This window comes from Aspergillus sydowii, assembly GCF_001890705.1.
Source record: "Aspergillus sydowii CBS 593.65 unplaced genomic scaffold ASPSYscaffold_2, whole genome shotgun sequence".
Taxonomy (NCBI): Eukaryota; Fungi; Ascomycota; class Eurotiomycetes; order Eurotiales; family Aspergillaceae; genus Aspergillus; species Aspergillus sydowii.
The window spans coordinates 1,495,691-1,512,817 of record NW_024467860.1 but is presented as its reverse complement, the minus strand read 5'-3'; the positions used below and the strand labels follow the sequence as shown (position 1 = coordinate 1,512,817).

General features: G+C 49.6%; 8 protein-coding genes across 8 annotated transcripts; 3 read left to right on the top strand and 5 right to left on the bottom strand.

Moving 5' to 3' along the window:
• Window positions 1-148: 148 nt before the first annotated feature.
• On the top strand, window positions 149-2,738 carry ASPSYDRAFT_633862 (uncharacterized protein). Its single transcript, XM_040850234.1, has 3 exons — window positions 149-338; window positions 459-1,216; window positions 1,367-2,738. The coding sequence occupies exons 1-3, from the start codon at window positions 242-244 to the stop codon at window positions 2,573-2,575; spliced, it is 2,064 nt and encodes a 687-aa protein (XP_040706052.1). The 5' UTR covers window positions 149-241; the 3' UTR covers window positions 2,576-2,738.
• A 174-nt stretch (window positions 2,739-2,912) lies between these two features.
• Window positions 2,913-4,139, bottom strand: ASPSYDRAFT_55157 (putative alpha/beta hydrolase; the record flags this gene model as incomplete). The annotated part of the gene is made up of 6 exons (XM_040848991.1): window positions 2,913-2,944; window positions 3,009-3,312; window positions 3,365-3,560; window positions 3,656-3,780; window positions 3,857-3,896; window positions 3,949-4,139. The coding sequence occupies 6 exons, from the start codon at window positions 4,137-4,139 to the stop codon at window positions 2,913-2,915; spliced, it is 888 nt and encodes a 295-aa protein (XP_040706051.1).
• Window positions 4,140-5,217: 1,078 nt separating this feature from the next.
• On the bottom strand, window positions 5,218-5,944 carry ASPSYDRAFT_143759 (uncharacterized protein; the record flags this gene model as incomplete). The annotated part of the gene is made up of 2 exons (XM_040841368.1): window positions 5,218-5,822; window positions 5,899-5,944. The coding sequence occupies 2 exons, from the start codon at window positions 5,942-5,944 to the stop codon at window positions 5,218-5,220; spliced, it is 651 nt and encodes a 216-aa protein (XP_040706050.1).
• A 1,142-nt stretch (window positions 5,945-7,086) lies between these two features.
• ASPSYDRAFT_85938 (SAM-dependent methyltransferase) lies at window positions 7,087-7,989 on the top strand (the record flags this gene model as incomplete). Its single annotated transcript, XM_040851583.1, has 1 exon — window positions 7,087-7,989. The coding sequence occupies one exon, from the start codon at window positions 7,087-7,089 to the stop codon at window positions 7,987-7,989; it is 903 nt and encodes a 300-aa protein (XP_040706049.1).
• Window positions 7,990-8,323: 334 nt separating this feature from the next.
• On the bottom strand, window positions 8,324-9,038 carry ASPSYDRAFT_85937 (GNAT family N-acetyltransferase; the record flags this gene model as incomplete). The annotated part of the gene is made up of 3 exons (XM_040851582.1): window positions 8,324-8,338; window positions 8,387-8,842; window positions 8,898-9,038. 3 exons carry the CDS (start codon window positions 9,036-9,038, stop codon window positions 8,324-8,326), a joined length of 612 nt encoding a protein of 203 aa, XP_040706048.1.
• A 1,958-nt stretch (window positions 9,039-10,996) lies between these two features.
• On the top strand, window positions 10,997-12,355 carry ASPSYDRAFT_142993 (uncharacterized protein; the record flags this gene model as incomplete). The annotated part of the gene is made up of 1 exon (XM_040841299.1): window positions 10,997-12,355. One exon carries the CDS (start codon window positions 10,997-10,999, stop codon window positions 12,353-12,355), a length of 1,359 nt encoding a protein of 452 aa, XP_040706047.1.
• A 658-nt stretch (window positions 12,356-13,013) lies between these two features.
• Window positions 13,014-14,466, bottom strand: fetC (putative ferrooxidoreductase Fet3). Its single transcript, XM_040846170.1, has one exon. It carries the CDS (start codon window positions 14,431-14,433, stop codon window positions 13,180-13,182), a length of 1,254 nt encoding a protein of 417 aa, XP_040706046.1. The 5' UTR covers window positions 14,434-14,466; the 3' UTR covers window positions 13,014-13,179.
• A 1,298-nt stretch (window positions 14,467-15,764) lies between these two features.
• ASPSYDRAFT_85934 (FTR1 family protein) lies at window positions 15,765-17,095 on the bottom strand (the record flags this gene model as incomplete). The annotated part of the gene is made up of 4 exons (XM_040851581.1): window positions 15,765-16,302; window positions 16,366-16,814; window positions 16,878-17,008; window positions 17,065-17,095. 4 exons carry the CDS (start codon window positions 17,093-17,095, stop codon window positions 15,765-15,767), a joined length of 1,149 nt encoding a protein of 382 aa, XP_040706045.1.
• Window positions 17,096-17,127: the final 32 nt, after the last annotated feature.

Genomic DNA, 17,127 nt, shown 5'->3' with positions numbered 1-17,127 from the left:
TTTAACAAAAAACGACGTCGAATGTGCTCAGGAAATCTGAATCGGTGTTTGGTCGCAAGCCTTGATTGATCTACGGAGCTGTCCCTGCTGATAGCCTCACCGCCCGGCAGAATTCAATCCACCAACCGGCTCGCCGCAACAATACTTCAAGGCAGTCGCGGAAAACAAAATAAAGAAGAGGAACCGTGAAAGATCTAGTTCTCACACTTCACTTTCCATTCAATGAGCGATCCTTGAGTCAATGGTCGAGCCACCGAGAGCGGGATTTTGTGCGATTAACTCCTCCAGGATTCCCCCACTTATGGATAAGGAGATGCCTTACGCACAAGCATCAAAATGTGAGATAAAACATATACACCTCTTTGTTTACGGGCGTTTTTATAACAAACGTTTCTCTCTGCTTAATTAGATTAAGCGACTTCTCCTCTAATGCATTGCGATGGATGTCAGCCCCGCAGTCTCGCGTGACCCCCGCCTTGCGAATCGTGGAAGTCGACCATCATTACCAGCCAGATCAAGTTACCATGAAGCGCTACAAAGGGCCCCTACAGGCCCTCGCGAGTACTCAGCACCCGATTTACAAAATGATGCGCCCGGTGATCCGTTCATTCGCGGCATTACCGACCTAGTGCAGATGGCAGTATCGACAGCTATGGACAGGGCCGAACGAGAAAGGATACAGAAAAAGCGAACTCAGACGGAGGACCAGTATCGAAAATCAAGAAACCACATGGCGTTTCCATCGACTATTGAATTCTTCAACCACTCTCGCAATGAGGAAGGCTTCCTGTTAACTTCCATCGAGGACAAGATCAGGAACCAGGAGACCGACTACCGGCGCTTAGCAAGCGATCTCAGAAACAAATGGGCTGAGTCCACAAAGCCGATAGATCCAAAGACCGAAGAGAGAGTATCTCAGCTGCAGCGAGATCTCAAGTTAGCCAATGAGAGGATTTCTGACTTGCATAGGGATATTGCACAACTGACCAGCCGTAACACGTCGAGAGATGCTGAGATTAAGTCTCTTCAGGAAACGTTGAGCAATCAACAAAAGTCTTTTGGAAGCTACACAAACTCCTGGGCATTACTTAAAAAGGATATGGATAACTGTTTGGCGCGGGTTAAACAGTTGGAAGAAAACACAAAGCCGCCAGTTGGCGGGCTGATGCCAGATACAAAAGTGGCAATTAATGTTCTCTCTACTCAGCTTAAGGGTATAGAGCAGAGAGCAGCAAACTGGGATGAAAAGATTGACTTTTTATCATCATCTTTCCAAACTCTATCGAAGATATCGGATCAAATCGGCCAGAATCTGAAGCATCAGCAAAAGGAGTTAGTTCACGCTAGCCAAACAACACATCCTAACCTCGATAAGGCGGTACTATCTCTGAATAACAAATTAGAGGAGCTACAGTTCATCCAGAGCACTAAAGATGAATTGGTGCTGACAGACATGGAGGAACTTAGAAAGAGCCTAAAAAAGACCGAACAGGATCAGGAACGTCTCACTGTATCTGTACAGGAGACGTTGTTGAGAACCCCTAGGGAGCCGCTTGATGCAAAGGTGGATGCTTTGGTCGCTGAAGTTCGAAGATGGCACTCAGTGTTGGAGCCTATTAATATGGCTCTGCACTCGCTCGAGTCGAGATACAATAACTTATCAACGGAACCGATCGTGAATAGTATGGTTCGAGCGATGCAGGAACTGTATCCCTCTATAGACCAAGTTTTAAAAGAATTGCAAGGCCACAAGCGCGTCTTGGACAAGGAGCTACCATTGCTGCACAAGAGGATAGAGCAGCTTGAAAGCAAGGGGACAACATCCACAGTGCCGCTTGGAGAGCTGAACTCCATCAAAGCCAAAACGAACGACCTGTCCCAGTCAGTCGGTGCTCTTCTAGAACGGTATCAATGGCTCAGTCCAGAAGAGATTCATGGGATGCAGACACGCTTGGAGTCTCTTGCAGAAAAGCAGACTAGCTCGGAAAGTGTGTTTCAGAAAAATCAAACCGCAGCCCAAGAAATGTTGCAAGAAATGGCGCGCGAACGGGAATCGTTGAGCAACCGGTTAACGTCTCTTCATGACGCTTTCGAGAAATTGAATTCAGATCACACTCAAGAAAATCCAGGCGCTACTGGCAATGAAGAATCCCAGCGCAATTTGGAACTTCGGATCGCGGCGCTTGAGAAGAGCACCGTACATAGTTATGAGAAGCTGAAGGGACAGTTCGATCGTATCAAGAAAACCGTGCAGCCTCCAGGCGCACCTTCTGAGGACGGATCTTCACAGGGTGATTCTACTCCTACGATCAAGATGCCCCCTCCACCGAGACCTGATCTGGTGGATGGCCATCTCGGTATGAAGATCAAGCGCTCACGTCCCTCCTCGTTGTCAGGCGACGAGAGATCTCCAGCACCGTCTAGTTCTTCTCATTCACAAGACTCGACAAGCTCGCCAAAGACTGCGCTGGAAGAGATCAGGAAGAAGAAAAAGGAAAGGAAAAAGAAGAGGCGACGGCTGGAGAGCGAAGGCGAAGCACACGCCCAAGCTCAGCCTCCAATAAACATCGAGTAGAATGAAGGCTACTGATTCATTTCTTCACGATCCTACAAAATCCCTGACTTTTTATTCATTCCTTCTGTTCTTTTTTCCTCGTTCGGAACACATACCCGTTGTCTCTTAGTGATTCGAATTGAATACCCTGCATTGGCGTTATTCGGTAACGAACATCATGGCTACTACCTAATACCCACAATGTTAATTTTCGGGACTCACATCTTGTCTCTCTTCAAAGCCTCGCCTTTTAATTTTGGAGGTATCATTTTCTATCCTATTTTGTTCTATGTAAAAGTATTAATCAAACAACGAACATGAGATCTAGTCAAAAGTCACGTATATCCTCGAGCTCGATCTATGCCGTTCCTTGCAAAAATCCAACAACCGCTGCGAAGACAGTCAGATTATACCTGGAGAGTGAAAGATAGGTAGGACAGTGGTAGGTACTCACTCTGTCTAAACGCCTCCGGGTTCTCCGAAATAAGCCAATGACCAGCCTCGACATCAGCAACCCGTGAATTAGGAAAGAACGCCTTAATCGCCGGAAAGGTGTCATCAGACACATAACGACTCTTCGTGCCACGAACGAACAGCGTAGGTCCGGGATACTGAACAGAGCCGGGTTCGGGGAACGGAAAATCGCCCATGCCCTTGAGAGCCTCACCCAGCGTGGCTAGTGGGACGCGGAATTTCATCGTCTGGTCCTCTGGAGAGCGGACCAAGTTCGTGAGCAGGAATTGGCGAATGGGCATGGACTAGAATACTATTAGCTAGTTGCGTGCGTAAGTACTTGGTGATAAGGCATACTTCTTCATAGTCTTGAAGAATCTTATCGGCGTCTGATTGCTTTGTTACGTTGGCAGACTCGATATGCTGCATTCCCCTAACGTATTTGCCAAAGTCAGTCCGCAGGGGAGAGTTCACCGGGGCGTTGTCAACCGGGATAAGAGCCGAGACGAGCTCAGGGGCGTTGAGAGCAACGGTCATGGCGGCTTTGGCGCCCCTTTAGTACAAAGTAAGCGAACGACGTTCTTAATATCGCGGCATGCCATGCCATCTGTAGGCGGAACTAGCATTTTGGACCTGCTAGAGACGTACATTGAATGACCGATGAGGACACACTTGCTCAGGTCGTTTTCGTGGATGAACTCGACCACATCATCAGCCATAACTGGATAGTTGTGCTCCGGATCGTGGAATGAGTTGCCATGGTTCCGGAGGTCCTAAACAAGTAATCTTAATTACCATCGAAGGAGCCGAGAAAAAACAACGGAAGCATTATTGGAAAGTTAAACCAACCACTATATACACCTCACGCTTCAGATCACGTGCCAAGGCCCTGCATTTCGTGAGTGACTGGCTGGAATTAAGAATTCAGATAATACACCCACCGGCTAATGCTCCTGTTATTCTGCTTCGAGCCGAAAAGACCGTGCAGAAAGACAATTGGACTTCTGGTTGGTTTGTCCTTTTCCGGTCCGAAGACCTGGAACGAGAGGTCGGACCGGAGGAGTCTGTTGGTGGTTGAGAAAGTCCGAATACTGGAGACGCCCCTCAAGGCTATCCGTGGCGAGAAAAGCATGGTGTCAGTATAACAAAGAAATTATAGTTGGGTCTATAGATTGGGAAGAAGATGAATTGATGATGACGCGGGTGGAAGTCTCCACTGTGAAATCTAGGCACGTGATCGCGGTTTACAAAGGCCTGTCCCTGATGTTTTGTTTTCTCTTTTACAGGCAGTTATGTCCACTATATTCCGGTAATAACATTTGGCGGGTGTGCATAGGCTTCAAGAAGGGGAGCTAATTTGAGTGTGATAGCGATGTTGTGCTGAGGCTCGGACATTGTGTCAAAATATACAATACCCACTACTCGCAATGCTCGCCATAGGGTGGATACGTGCCATTGAAGAAGGCCAATGTGTTTATCCCACCGGTAATTTGCGAAAGCAATGTAGCCAATTCAGTCATCTCGTTACACGCCTGGAAATATGCGGATCGTGAAGCTTCAGCCTTGTCGCTGATATGGCCAAGGGTTAAGATCAGGGAGTGTGTATATAATGGTCATTCTTTCCATCCAGCAGTGTCTATATCTTCTGTCATAGACTGCACGAAAGTCTAATCAACAAAGGATCCCGAGACAGACGGCTCAGGGGCATATTCTGTCATTTCCTCGCAACACTGCCCTCGCCGGAAATGGATGACGGTTCAAATAGGCTCGCCCAAAGTGCTTCGCCTTGATATCATTCCGCTCGGAACTTATTTTCCTCTATGCAGCGGTACATGATACATGTCCCGGCGCTGCGCATTTTATCACGATCCAACTCGCCAAGACGTCAAATCTGCAGCGAAATATGACATCCGCACAGGGGAATGATCTCAACGGCGGGTGTATCGGGGGCGGCTTTGGGGAGGCCGCGATAACTAAGGGTTGGGCAGTTTCATTTCTTGCTCGAGACCGTGAAAGAAAGTTGGGTATGCAGGCCGAGTTGACAATTAGTGTATTTATTTCTTGTGTTCGCATCCTATTTTCTGTTTTCGCCGTGTCAGCTTAAAAGCCCCAAGATTTTCAACATGACGGAAAGTCAGAGGCGGGTGGGGAGTACACGCGACAGTGCATATAGAATGATTTCATGGTGCATGGGTAGGTGCGTACCAATCTCAGGAGAAAATTTCATCTTTGTATTTGTCCCGATAGGCAGCAGCGATCTGCTCCATCCCTGCTGTATCCGGCACAACATCAAAGGAGTTGAGGCTCTGGGTACGGAGATGTTCGCGATTGAGTGGACCACCTTTTCGATCACGCATCCACTTGAGCATGGCGAGTAGGTCGCTCATATCTATCTCATCTTGCCGGCTTTGACCCGGCGTGAACATCCACCGAATTTTGCGCTTCAGAGCCCACTTTATCGGAGCGGCAAGGATGATGATATTGTCACCTCTGAAGAGGATTATATTCTGCTTCAGAGCCTTTCGAAACAAATGTATCCGTGTTTCCTTGGTTACATATAGTGACATGTTTTCATTTGCCCATTTCTCACTAATTTGGAGTCTCTCCGACACTCGGAGTATGGCCTGCTCCAGGGGCCCCTTTATGTCCTCGTCCGTCGCCCATTCTGGATCCAGAAGATAGTTTAGGTCCTTCGTTGTGTCCCTGTTCTTGAGATAATTAACAGCTAGGAACCCGCCCGCGGTGATGAGTTTGATGGGCGCAAAAGCCACAATAAAGTCGAAGGTTCCCAATTCCTCATCGAGAGCCTGGAGAGCTGTGACTAGTCAGACAAGAGAGTTGCGGGGGAAGTGCCGTAGACCGTGGGGATGAAGCCTGGCGAACGGACGTACCTTGATGAAGAGCACTCGTGTCCAGAGACTGCTCGAGCTCGGACATGGTCGCGGCTCGCAGCACGATCTCGACAGGTGCTCAGCGATGAGGAAGCAATCAAGTGTAAGGAGTCGAATCGGGTAAAAGGGGGACTGCAGGAGGGCTCTAAAAAAAAACGAAGCGAGGATGGGACGGTGGACCTGACGAGCAAACTGGAGGTCAGTGACAAGAGACAGGGTCAGTGACCGTGACCGTGGACAAAGGTACGAAGAGAATCAATAATGGTCTGGTCTGGCTGTTTGTGAAGGTACCCCGCATTTCACGCTTGGCTGAGAAGATTCTCTCACCCCCACCACCACTAAGTTACTAACCTCCTGTCTCGGACAATGCTAACTTGTTGACATACGAATGACTTGCATTTACTGTCGGTTGAGCCCCAACAGGTAAGTCGCTCCCAACACTGCCGGAGTCTGTGATTTGACCCGTGCTTTGTCCCAGGAAGCATTCTTGCTCGCCCTCCTCCTGCTGCTATCCGGGCCGTACCTTTTTTATTCCGCGCTAGAAGAGCACACTGTCTCCCAGGCTGAGATTAGTCGAACGCTATTGTTCGCTTCCAGAGATTCACTGCCGAACCGTCTTATCCGAAATACATCCGCCAGGGGGCCCCCGGAGCCTCCGCCCTGAACCTTGTCGCCTGGGCCAATAGCCGCGTGTGTGCCCGCATTTCCCGCAAATTCAAGCACCAGCAAGGGGGGATATTTAACAACCACAGATCGCAGGATCATAGCAGACTACATGACACATGGCGGGTGCTCGACTCCGTAGATACTCCGTACTATTTGGACCATGGTGGGGAGTGGAGAAGCCGGACATGGTTCCGCAACTCCAAAACGCCGTCTGTTCGAAACGTGCGTCGCGACCTCGTGTCCTGTAAATCTCGAATGGTCTGGACTCAGACGACTCGCAAACCACCGGTTTCATGACAAGAGCCTCATCCGACCGAAGAACTGCCCTGAGATTCGGCCAACTCAGAGCCCAATGCCGATCGTCTCATCGGTCTCAGTCAGTCTCACAAATTTGCCCTGCTTAGTAAGACATATCGGGACAGTTCATTCGGCGTCAGAATCCCCGCCAAGCTCTTGGATGGGAACCTCGTCGCGCGGGGATTCTTTGCCTAATTTCAGTCACCGGCCGCAGACCTGACCAATATGACCAACCCGAAACGTGAGAATGTTATAAATGAAAACAAGCCACTGAAAGCGTACTATGACTCTATTGAATCCCGTCTTGGATACCGTTTTTTCCTCGGCGGAGCCCGGCATTTTGGATATTGGGAAAATGACACACGGTGGCCGTTTCCCTTAGGACCGGCCCTCCGCAGGATGGAAGACCGCCTAGCCCAAACCATTGATTTGCCGGCAGGGTCCCGTTGCCTAGACGCTGGCTGCGGCAATGGGCGAGTCGCAACGCACCTGGCAAGAGCGCACGGCCTGAAGATCCAAGCAATCGACTTCCATCCTCGGCACGTAGCTCGAGCACAGCAGAACATTCGCAAAGCTGGATTAGACGAGTTGGTTTCAGTGCAACGAGCTGACTACCATCACCTGGAGGCATTTGAAGACGGAAGCTTCGACGGCGTCTACACCATCGAAGCTTTTGTGCATGCGACTGATCCGAAGGCCGTCCTGGAAGGATTCTTCCGCGTGCTCAGACCAGGAGGCCACCTTGGCCTACATGAGTACGCTCACGTAGACGACAAGACGGATATGGATAGGGACTTTGAGCTTGTCAACAAATACGCTGCCATGCCTGCAAATGTTGGGTTCGGGATTGACACCCTCCCAGAAATGCTGAGGGAAGTCGGCTTCGAGGACGTGAGGGTGATAGACATTGCGCCGAACATTCTGCCGATCCTTCGGCTCTTCTATGTGATCGCTTATGTTCCCTATTTCATAGCCCGCACGCTCGGCCTCGAGCGCTACTTCATTAATGCTGTCGCGGCCGTTGTGGCATACAAGCATTTTGACTTGCATCGCTATTATGCGATCCAAGCTCGGAAGCCACTAAGCGAACCACAAGGAGGGGGCAAATCGCAAGAACAAAATAAATAAGCTTCGGGTCATTTAGTATTCGGCTGCAGCATTGCCCATGTTGCATATACGCAAGCGCTCGCCACCAGACGAAGTTACGTGCAATATAAAAAGTAAATATATATTTGGCACTCCATATACACATAATGGATGGATGTATATACAATTGGTCAAATGAATTTCACTTGAGTTGCAGTTTTTATATTGATCTGGCGAAATTTCTTCAGTATAAATAGCTATATCAATTCTATAAATTTAATTCAAAAGCTATGGTCTTCTTTAACCGTGATGCTCTGCGCTTTTAGATGGCATCACATAAACGATCTTAAAAACACCTACCCAGTTCAGTTCAAAACTAAACAACCAATTCCTATACAACCGTTAAAACCGCACCCCGACGTAGTAGAAAAGAACTCACCATATCATACCACCCACCGCCAGCAAAGCCACAGGGACTTGGTCCCAGATTCTTGAGCCCAACGCTTTCATAAAACCGAAGTAGATGGCCATGGGCAATGAGCACAATACTCTCCGCAGGGCTGATAGACTCCCGCACGTATTTGGCATACTCCTTGAACAAATCTCTACCTAGCCCCTTGCCCTGGTACTCCGGCCGGACCGCTACCGAGTGCACACCGATGACTCGGCCCGCTGGGTCGTTGCCAATGATGCCACCATTCGAATCAAGGGCAACTTCGCTGCTCTCTTGCCATTTTTCTGGCATGTCCATCGAGCTATCAGTGACTCGGTTTGCGGATACCCTGTTCCCGATTACGTGCGCTATGAGTTGGGGGGTTTCTGTTTTTGGATTTCCGTGTCTCTCGATGAATAATCCAAGACTGGGCTCCGGACATACTGTAAGGCGGTAAATAAACTGGAAATACATGTTAGTCGAGCAAGTTGTTTGTTGAACGTAGGACGGAGCATACCTTTTCCCTGGAGCATCGTTCTTGCTCTGGAAAGGCGCTCTCAACTTCAACACAGCCGGGTACATCGGCCACTGACAATGGACGAACGAAGGCGGTTGCATTCTGGTTTGAAAGACCAGCGAAGTTTACGGTTTTCGACATTGTCTTGGATGGTGGGATCATTGCGATGATTTCAGGAGTTGTAACGAGCAGACCAATAGCTACTCTTGATGTATTTGAGTATTCGAAAGACTCGAAAAAGAGCTTTCCAGATGTTTTCTTTAGAAAATATTTCTTCAAATGCGAATACTCCAGAAAGATAGGGTGGACCTATTGGTAGACTTGTACGGGGAGCAAGCTGTGGGGTGTAGATTGTAGGGTGCAAATTGTGGAGTGCAGGGCGTAGGGTGCAGTATGTGGGGCCGTTGACGACCATACGGACAACTACTGATCAATCATGAGTTCTAGAGCCATAATGAATATCTCTGTTAGAGTACATTACCTGAGCGTAGTGTGCTTACCTATGTGTAATGACAGCCGTCTCAGAGGCTGGACGGAAACCTTCAGTTGTACAGAGTGCTCTCTAGTTCAACCTGACGAGAGCATATTGCTGAGAGTTAAGGATTCAGATATTTCTAACTGTCATGCCTGCAAAGAGTCAGTCGGAAATTTCTCTTCATTTATTTATCAGCTCGCGCACAGCAAGCAGCGGTGGCCGAATCAAAAAGTCTTATTTCCAATGTTCTGCGCAACCTCTGGGATCCGCACCTCAACCCAGACGGTCTCTTCAACATGGGTGTTGCCGAGAATTTTCTCATGCACGACTTCCTTCTGAAGTCTATGAACAAAAGCTCAGTCCTGCCTCTGATATATCTGACTAACAATGATGGGGCGGCGGAAGTATGCGATTGAAGCAGGCCATCGCTCACTCCCTGGACCGAAATTTCGGTCCAGTCAGTCATCTCGGTCACAAATGGCGTCTCATCTGCCATCGAGCATCTGGTTTGGCTTTCAAAAACTCTGATGATGGTGTTTCTCTTGGGATGCCGTATTATGGTCAATTCATCCCGGACTTGACAATGAGACCGCGGCTGAAGTGGTCCCTAATGATCCATTAGAAGAAGCTGCTGTTGAACGGTAAAAGCAAGCGCTTTTGGAGTTTGAAAGTCGGTCCGACAATAAAGTTCGAGCTTTGGTCATTTGCAACCCTCATAATCCTCTGGGCCGCTGTTACACTAAAGAGGCCATTATCGGGCTCATGAAACTTTGTCAGAGACATCAAGCTCACTCAACCAGTTACGAAATATATGCTCTTTCAACTTGGGACGATGAGCTCGACAGGTCTCCAGCACCACGGTCCCGATCTGTTCTTCCAATTGATGTGGATGTGTGCAATATTATCCAACCTGGATTGATCCATGTGCTTTGAAATTTGACTGTTTTATTCGATCTAAAAAAAAAAAAAGACTCGGTGCTAAAATGCTTTAAATAGTGATATGGATTGTTTCGGTGGATGAAATACGTATATCGGCTTTTCTCCGGTCATGGCAGCGGGCAGACTGTGGGTCAGTGAAGACATGTTCTCCATTTCCTCCGCCAAACCAAGTCACGAGGCCCCCCAGGCTCCCATACAAGTGGCGTACCGTTTCTGTGACTAATTCCGAATTGCTTCATGGATGTACAAGGACTGCAGTACAGACAGTATGACGTTTTATCCTGAATCATTTGAGTTGCAGCTTGACAACGAAGCCCCAACTCAACGCGTCAACAATCTCATTCCCCTAATCAGCAGTGAGAAAGCGGGGTCAATCGACCCTGTGTTCGGCACCAATTCATTGTACAGTCAAAGCTTGGATTGTCATGAGCCACCTGATTTTGGTGCTCGCGATACGTTTTGTTCGGAGCCAATCTCCTCAAAGGATAGCTCGTTAACCGACACCTTTCCGTCGTCGTTGCCCACCGAGGACTTTGCCGCTACTTTAGATCCACGACAACTTTCTAGAGAATACTTACAATATGCCCAAGATGGGGCTCCAGATGACACTTTCTCGAGCACTCCAGCAACAGTCTCTAGTGATCTGTCAAATTCACCATGTCCCACAAAATCTGATGCCCTGGAAATGGCCTCGGAACCTGAGACACTAACCGGATACGAAGTCAATTGCGACCAAAGCCATCCCCGTTCTTCCAACCGGCAGCGTGGACTTCCTAGGCGGAGGAGTCGGTACTTTGTGTCAAGGCTAGGAGGCAAAACCACCCCTGTGTATGGTTCGAATTCGCATGGATTGGACCCTATGCAACGATGGGAGGAATTCCCACCTGAGGATGAACCGGCCCCCGTCACAGCGATTCTCAAAGCCATGGAGGAGACATCATTGCTCCATCAAACCGACCAAGCCAGGCGCGGGCGTGGTAAATCATCATCTCGGTCTCGTCGGTCAATCTCTACAGCAAGCCGCGATTCAAGCGCATCATCTACAGGCCGGTCATCTGCTACTAGCTCGTCACGTAGCCGAAAACGTCAATCCCAACCGCGGCGTACCAGGAATGAGCGCAAAAGTAGCAAACACCGCATATTTTGTTGCACATTTTGCTGTGATCGCTTCGGCAGTAGGTACGAATGGGTTAGACATGAAAAATCGCTACATTTGAATCTAGAAAGCTGGTATTGCGCACCATATGGACCTTCGATCCTTTCTTTGATCACGGGTAAGCATTTATGCGCCTATTGCAATGAGATGGAGCCATCCCAAGAGCACATATCAGGACATAACCATGACTCTTGCCACGGTCTATCCAATGAGCTTCGGTCCTTTCGTCGAAAGGACCATCTCGTACAACATCTTCGCCACACGCATAATGTACAAGAGTTACCGCCGCTAGATGACTGGAAAAACGAGGTAAAGAGCATCGCGTCGAGGTGTGGCTTTTGTGATATGAACTTTGATAACTGGGATGATCGCACTTCGCATCTGGCCAAGCATTTTCACAGAGGGTCAACCATGAAGGACTGGAAAGGGGACCACGGGTTTGACCCTCATATTAGAGCGCAGCTGAAAAATGCGTACCCACCGTATCTTCTCGGTTGGGAGTCAGAGTGCATAGTCCCGTTTTCTGCAACAAATAAGGACGCGCATGACCAATATACACCGCTCATGTCAGGGATCAATGCGGCCGGGGAAGCTGAATATATCCAAGGCGCAAACCAGGAGCTCGCACCTAGAGACCAAACAGAGGATTCGGATCTTCCGGGGTTTTTGGACGTTTTTACACGCCATCTAAGCCAATACGCAAGGAAGCAGATGGAAGTCGGCATTGTACCTACGGATGAAATGTTCCAGAAGGAGGCCCGAAAGGTGCTCTTTGATAGTGAGGATGCCTGGGACCAAACTGTCGCTGACAACCCAGACTGGCTTGCCTCGTTTCGCCAATTACATATTAATCCCACTGGGAAGTCGGCGAATAATGGCCCATCTTGATACTCCCAACAACCTATGCCGTGTTAGCGGGCTACGCAGTATTCCATCCATGAGGCTAATGTATCAGCTCGACCTGCGTATTGCTGGGGCGGAACTTCAGTTGCTGCCTGGCGAAAAAAATGAACATGTAGTGTTGGGGTTAGTGCTTTGGCTATGGATCGCTTTAATTATAACCAGACACCTGTGTCCGCGTCGTATTTTATTCCGCTCATGCTCATTATTCTGCCTGCAATTCCTGAGAGCCTTCTTGTCGCATTGCTATGGGGGCTATTAGCAGTGCGTAGCACGTCTGAGGCGGCATATTACATGGCGTTGAAAGACATTACGTCTGTTATCGTGGCTATACCGTTTACCCAGTCCACTCAAGTCTCTCCTAGTAGCATTAATAGTGGTACGTAAGTGAATATTTGTATGAATACAACCAGTATTAACATTCTATTAAGGTAACCTGGGAACTTGCGGTGAGATCCAGCCAGGAGGAATGGATGTGGACATACAGTAACATAGGCGTGGAGGGCAAATTGCCAGTTACGATAGGTTGTGTCTAACCAGCCTTATCATTGGATAGTTTAGTTGTCCAGATATTGCAATCTCTGTTGCCCTGGCTCGTTGAATCTGGTGGCTGTCAGCCAAGCTGAACCTCGTTCGGTATCAACCCCCGTTACCCTGATGATAATGGCTACCTAACTCAAAACACAGTCACGACGAAACAGACATGCGTTGCAAGAACTAGAAGCCAGATGGAGTACTATTCTCTTTGGTATATACACAGTGCACTAATTACATTTCTACCTATAGCCTACCGTTCAACATCCAACGTCACCCTACGCCCTCCCGACCGTCTGCCCATCCCCTACCAACACTCCCGACGCCGATGGCACAGTTTCAACCTCATAAGCACTATCCCTCTGCTCCCCTTCCTGTACCTGTGTCATCCCAGGCTTCGGAACGCCCGTCATCCCATAGAAAGCCACAAACGCCAACCCCAACACAGCCGAGATACAAGAAAACACAAGCGCCACAATTCCTCTAGTCGTGAACCCAGCAGGAATCCACGGCAACTGCTTATTCTGGCCGGTCAGATCAAGTAGATCATGCGTGTTCCCTGCCGCATTACCCTTATCTGGCATACTGCCCGCTGCACATGCGGCCCAGTGGTCGTCTGGGATTATTTCCCGCTGCTGGATCTCTAACGGGGCTTCGATGATTGTCATTGCCAGCCCTTGCATCAAATGCCAGTCGATATGACAGTGGAACAGCCAGATACCGGGGTTGTCGGCACGGAATCGGACGACGAAGTAGCCCTGGGGTGGGACGACGAGAGTATCCCGTCTGGCTGGGTAGGCCGGGAAGGCGGAGTGGTTGGACGGATCATAGGCGACTGGGTCGTCGCTGTCTTCGTAGTTGAAGAAACCGTCGGCGTAAGAGGGATACCGGGTAAGGACTTGGAAGTTGTGCCCGTGGAGGTGGAAGGGGTGCGCGCCGGTGTCGCCGTTGTTGAGCACGATCTCGACGACCTGGTTATGGCCGAGGACTGTGGGGTGGGTGTACTCGCCGTAGACTGTTGGGTTTGTTGCGAGCTCCCCGCTTGAGAGCACGGAGTAGAGCGTTGGCACTTTGGGTCTGGTGTAGGAGATGTTGTTGAAGAAGGAGTAGCCGGCACCGTCGGCGAGGTTGTCCATTATGGCTATGATTTCAATGACGATGTCAGGGTCCTCTAGGAGGGGTGTCCGGTCGTGAGGGACAAGAGTTGCGTCGTCGTAGGGCATGAGATCTGAGGAGTCGTCTACTGGCATGATGGCCTGGGGATGGTCGGCTGCTGGATTGTATTCTAGCCAATTGGTGTGGTTGAGTTGGAGATCTGGCTCGATTGTGTCCAGGAGAGACGAGTCCGCAACAGTGACGATGGGGTAGTTCTTCTCCGTTGAGTCCTTCGTGGTGACCAGGATTGAGTACCTCTGAGCAACTGCGATGTAGAGAAGGTCGGCTTCCGTTGGGTCCGTGTATGTCCCATCCATTTCAACAATCGTGAAATTGTGGCCTTCAATATAGAAGTACATCCCCACGAAAGCTCCCATGTTGATTAACCTTATCATATAAGTCTTGCCAGGCTCAACGGACAAGCTCGTTCCTTGCGTATCATTCACAAGAAACGCATTCGGCACTGGCTCAGCACCGGTAGGATTGGTCACACTGATGAAGGTAATATCCTCCACCAACTCATGATACCAATCACTCATCGTGGGCGTAAACTCTTCATCATACATGGCATCAAAGTACGCATCTTTATCATGCACGATCAGGGCCTGACGGTACCCGTCCGGGTAACATGCATTCGTATGACAGTGATACCAGTAAGTCCCATTCTGATTCACCGTAAAGTTATAGGTAAATGAAGCCCCCGGAGGAATCGGACACTGCGTCACCATTGGAGCACCGTCCATGTTATTCGTGTCGTTCTGGAACATGCCATGCCAGTGGATGGAGGTATCTTTGTCGCCGAGCCCATTGTAGACGTTCGCGACGATACGGTCCCCTTTGTCCACTTCAATCACTGGCAGGGGCCACTCTCCGTTGATTCCAACGACTTTTCGCGACTGCAGGCCGTCGGGGTTGGCGGTGACCCAGGTGACATTAAAGTCGTACGTGACGGTTTTAGCCCAGCAGCATTGGACAAAGAATATAAACGCTGCAAAGGAAGCCAGCAGGATCCGAGCGAGAAAGGCCATCTTGGCTCAGACAGAGTCCAGGCAGGGAGAGAGATGAAGAGGACGAGGGAAAAAGAGGGGAACCGGGAAGTATTCGATGCTGAATAGTCAACAAGGGCCTTTTTGGGCGGATACCAGCGTCAGTACGTCCTTACTGGCTTCGTACCGGTAACTCTAGATTGATAATTTCATTATCAATCTTTTATCAATCTTCCCGAAACTCTCAGCTGTGGTGCAGAAATCGAGCCACGCGTACAGCGGGCGTGGATCCCGGTTCTTGCGGATTCCGCGAAATTTGCACAAAGTCGGCCATGGTCCACGCATGCCACAATGATTTCTCGTATTCAGACTGTTGGGCCATTGGATGACAGCATCTGCAGGGTCCAAGCTGCTGACGGGACGACAAGCTCTTTGCTAAGACCAACCAAGCATAGCACGCGCGCCCCCACTGGCCAGAGGCACGGATTAACTTTTACAGGCCCCGCAGGTATTACGAAAACACATTTTAGTCTAATAAGATCAAGCAAATCTGCCCGTGTCTGTCGCACAACCCCCCGCGACGTTCCAAGCCCACCCCATCTCCCTCGTCTGTTATGCCCCAATGCAAAATCTCAATCTCCGTTATTTCCCGCCGATTCACTCTGATGCTGTCCAGTCCCCGACAAATTGCTGTCCCAAGCTCAAACTCAAACCCTACCCACTCAAACTTCAGTTTGTCTTACCGCACTTCCCTGCCCACTCTTTCCCCCCTCAACGCTACCAACCACTTGGTTCCCAGGATGGGTCTCCGTATCCACCGGCCGACGAAGAATGGCCGCCTTGGTTTTCGCCTTGTACCCAGCAATCCGGTCGAGGGTTGGATCAATAACCGCAATGGGCCCCGACCTCTCGCGGTAAATCATCAAGCCGTAGCAGGCCATCACGCACACCCAATACAGATTGTAGGAGATGACAGACCCGTACGTAGCCGAATTGGTCCATCCCAGGAGGGAGTTGAAAATACCCCAACCACCGCCGCCGTTTATCTCGGGGCTGCAGCAGTTCACATGCCACACGCTCTGTCTGATATCATACGATCCGGGTCCGGCGCCCGTCTCTGCTGCATCTCCTCCGATCACTTTGTTCCAGGTGTTGGCTTCGAAATACCAGACGCCGCGGGAGAGGAGCCCAGCAGCGACGAGGTAGAGGAATCCGGTGGAGATGACCAAGAAGATTTGCATGGATGTTGTTTGCCCAAATCTTAGACATGTCAGCTATCTATATCTAGAAGCGGTCGTGTCTCGCCAGGTGGTGATAGCATACCTGTAAATAATATATCCAACCAAAATCCCAGCCGCAAGACCACACACCACCGCCAGCGGGAAGGCAGTAGCAGGCTGTCCCAGCCCAACTCCTCCAACATAAATCACAGCCTCAAGACCTTCTCTGAGGACTGTAATAAAAGGCAGGAAAAACATGGCATATTTCTCCATCCATGTCTTGATCCGACTCTGCTGCTGCTGTCCATCCCCGTCTTCTTTATGTTCGAGTGCCTTGGCCAGTTTCACTCGCCACTTATCCTGCATTTTAGATACCCGGAGTAGAGCGCCGCCCATGACAGAGATAATAATGGATGCGACGATTCCCAAAACACCTTCCCATATATATTCCGTGTTCGCGAACGCATCGGTGCCAAGACCGTAGAAAGCACCGATCATACCGCCGCCCACCGCGAGACAGATAAACAACCCCAATGCGCATCCAACCCAGACCTAAAAGACAACTTATATGAGTGGGATTCGTTTTCAAGCTTGGGATAAACCTATCACACGCACCTGCTTGCGAAGACTGTTGTAGATTTTACTGTCGCTGCCAGATCCCGGTCCAAGCGACTGTTTCAGAAAGGCCAGAAGAACAGATACCACGACGGTTGTCTCGAGACATTCCCGAAAGACGATGAAGAACACTGTTCGATTTTGTATAAGCTAAAGGTGTAACAATGTAAACTGAAAGTAAACTGACCGGTCACTGCGAAGACGGCGTTGTTCCCCATTATGCTGCGATGTCTGACTATGGAATGAAGGG

What these genes read in the sequence shown, in the direction of transcription:
- ASPSYDRAFT_633862 (XM_040850234.1), top strand. Translation starts at nt 242, where the DNA reads ATGGTCGAGCCACCGAGAGCGGGATTTTGTGCGATTAACTCCTCCAGG. An exon ending in TTACGCACAAGCATCAAAAT is followed by an intron (nt 339 to 458) that starts GTGAGATAAAAC and finishes TCAGCCCCGCAG; the next exon opens with TCTCGCGTGACCCCCGCCTT. An exon ending in TCTCTACTCAGCTTAAGGGT is followed by an intron (nt 1,217 to 1,366) that starts ATAGAGCAGAGA and finishes ACACATCCTAAC; the next exon opens with CTCGATAAGGCGGTACTATC.
- fetC (XM_040846170.1), bottom strand. Translation starts at nt 14,433, where the DNA reads ATGGGAGCTTTCGTGGGGATGTACTTCTATATTGAAGGCCACAATTTC.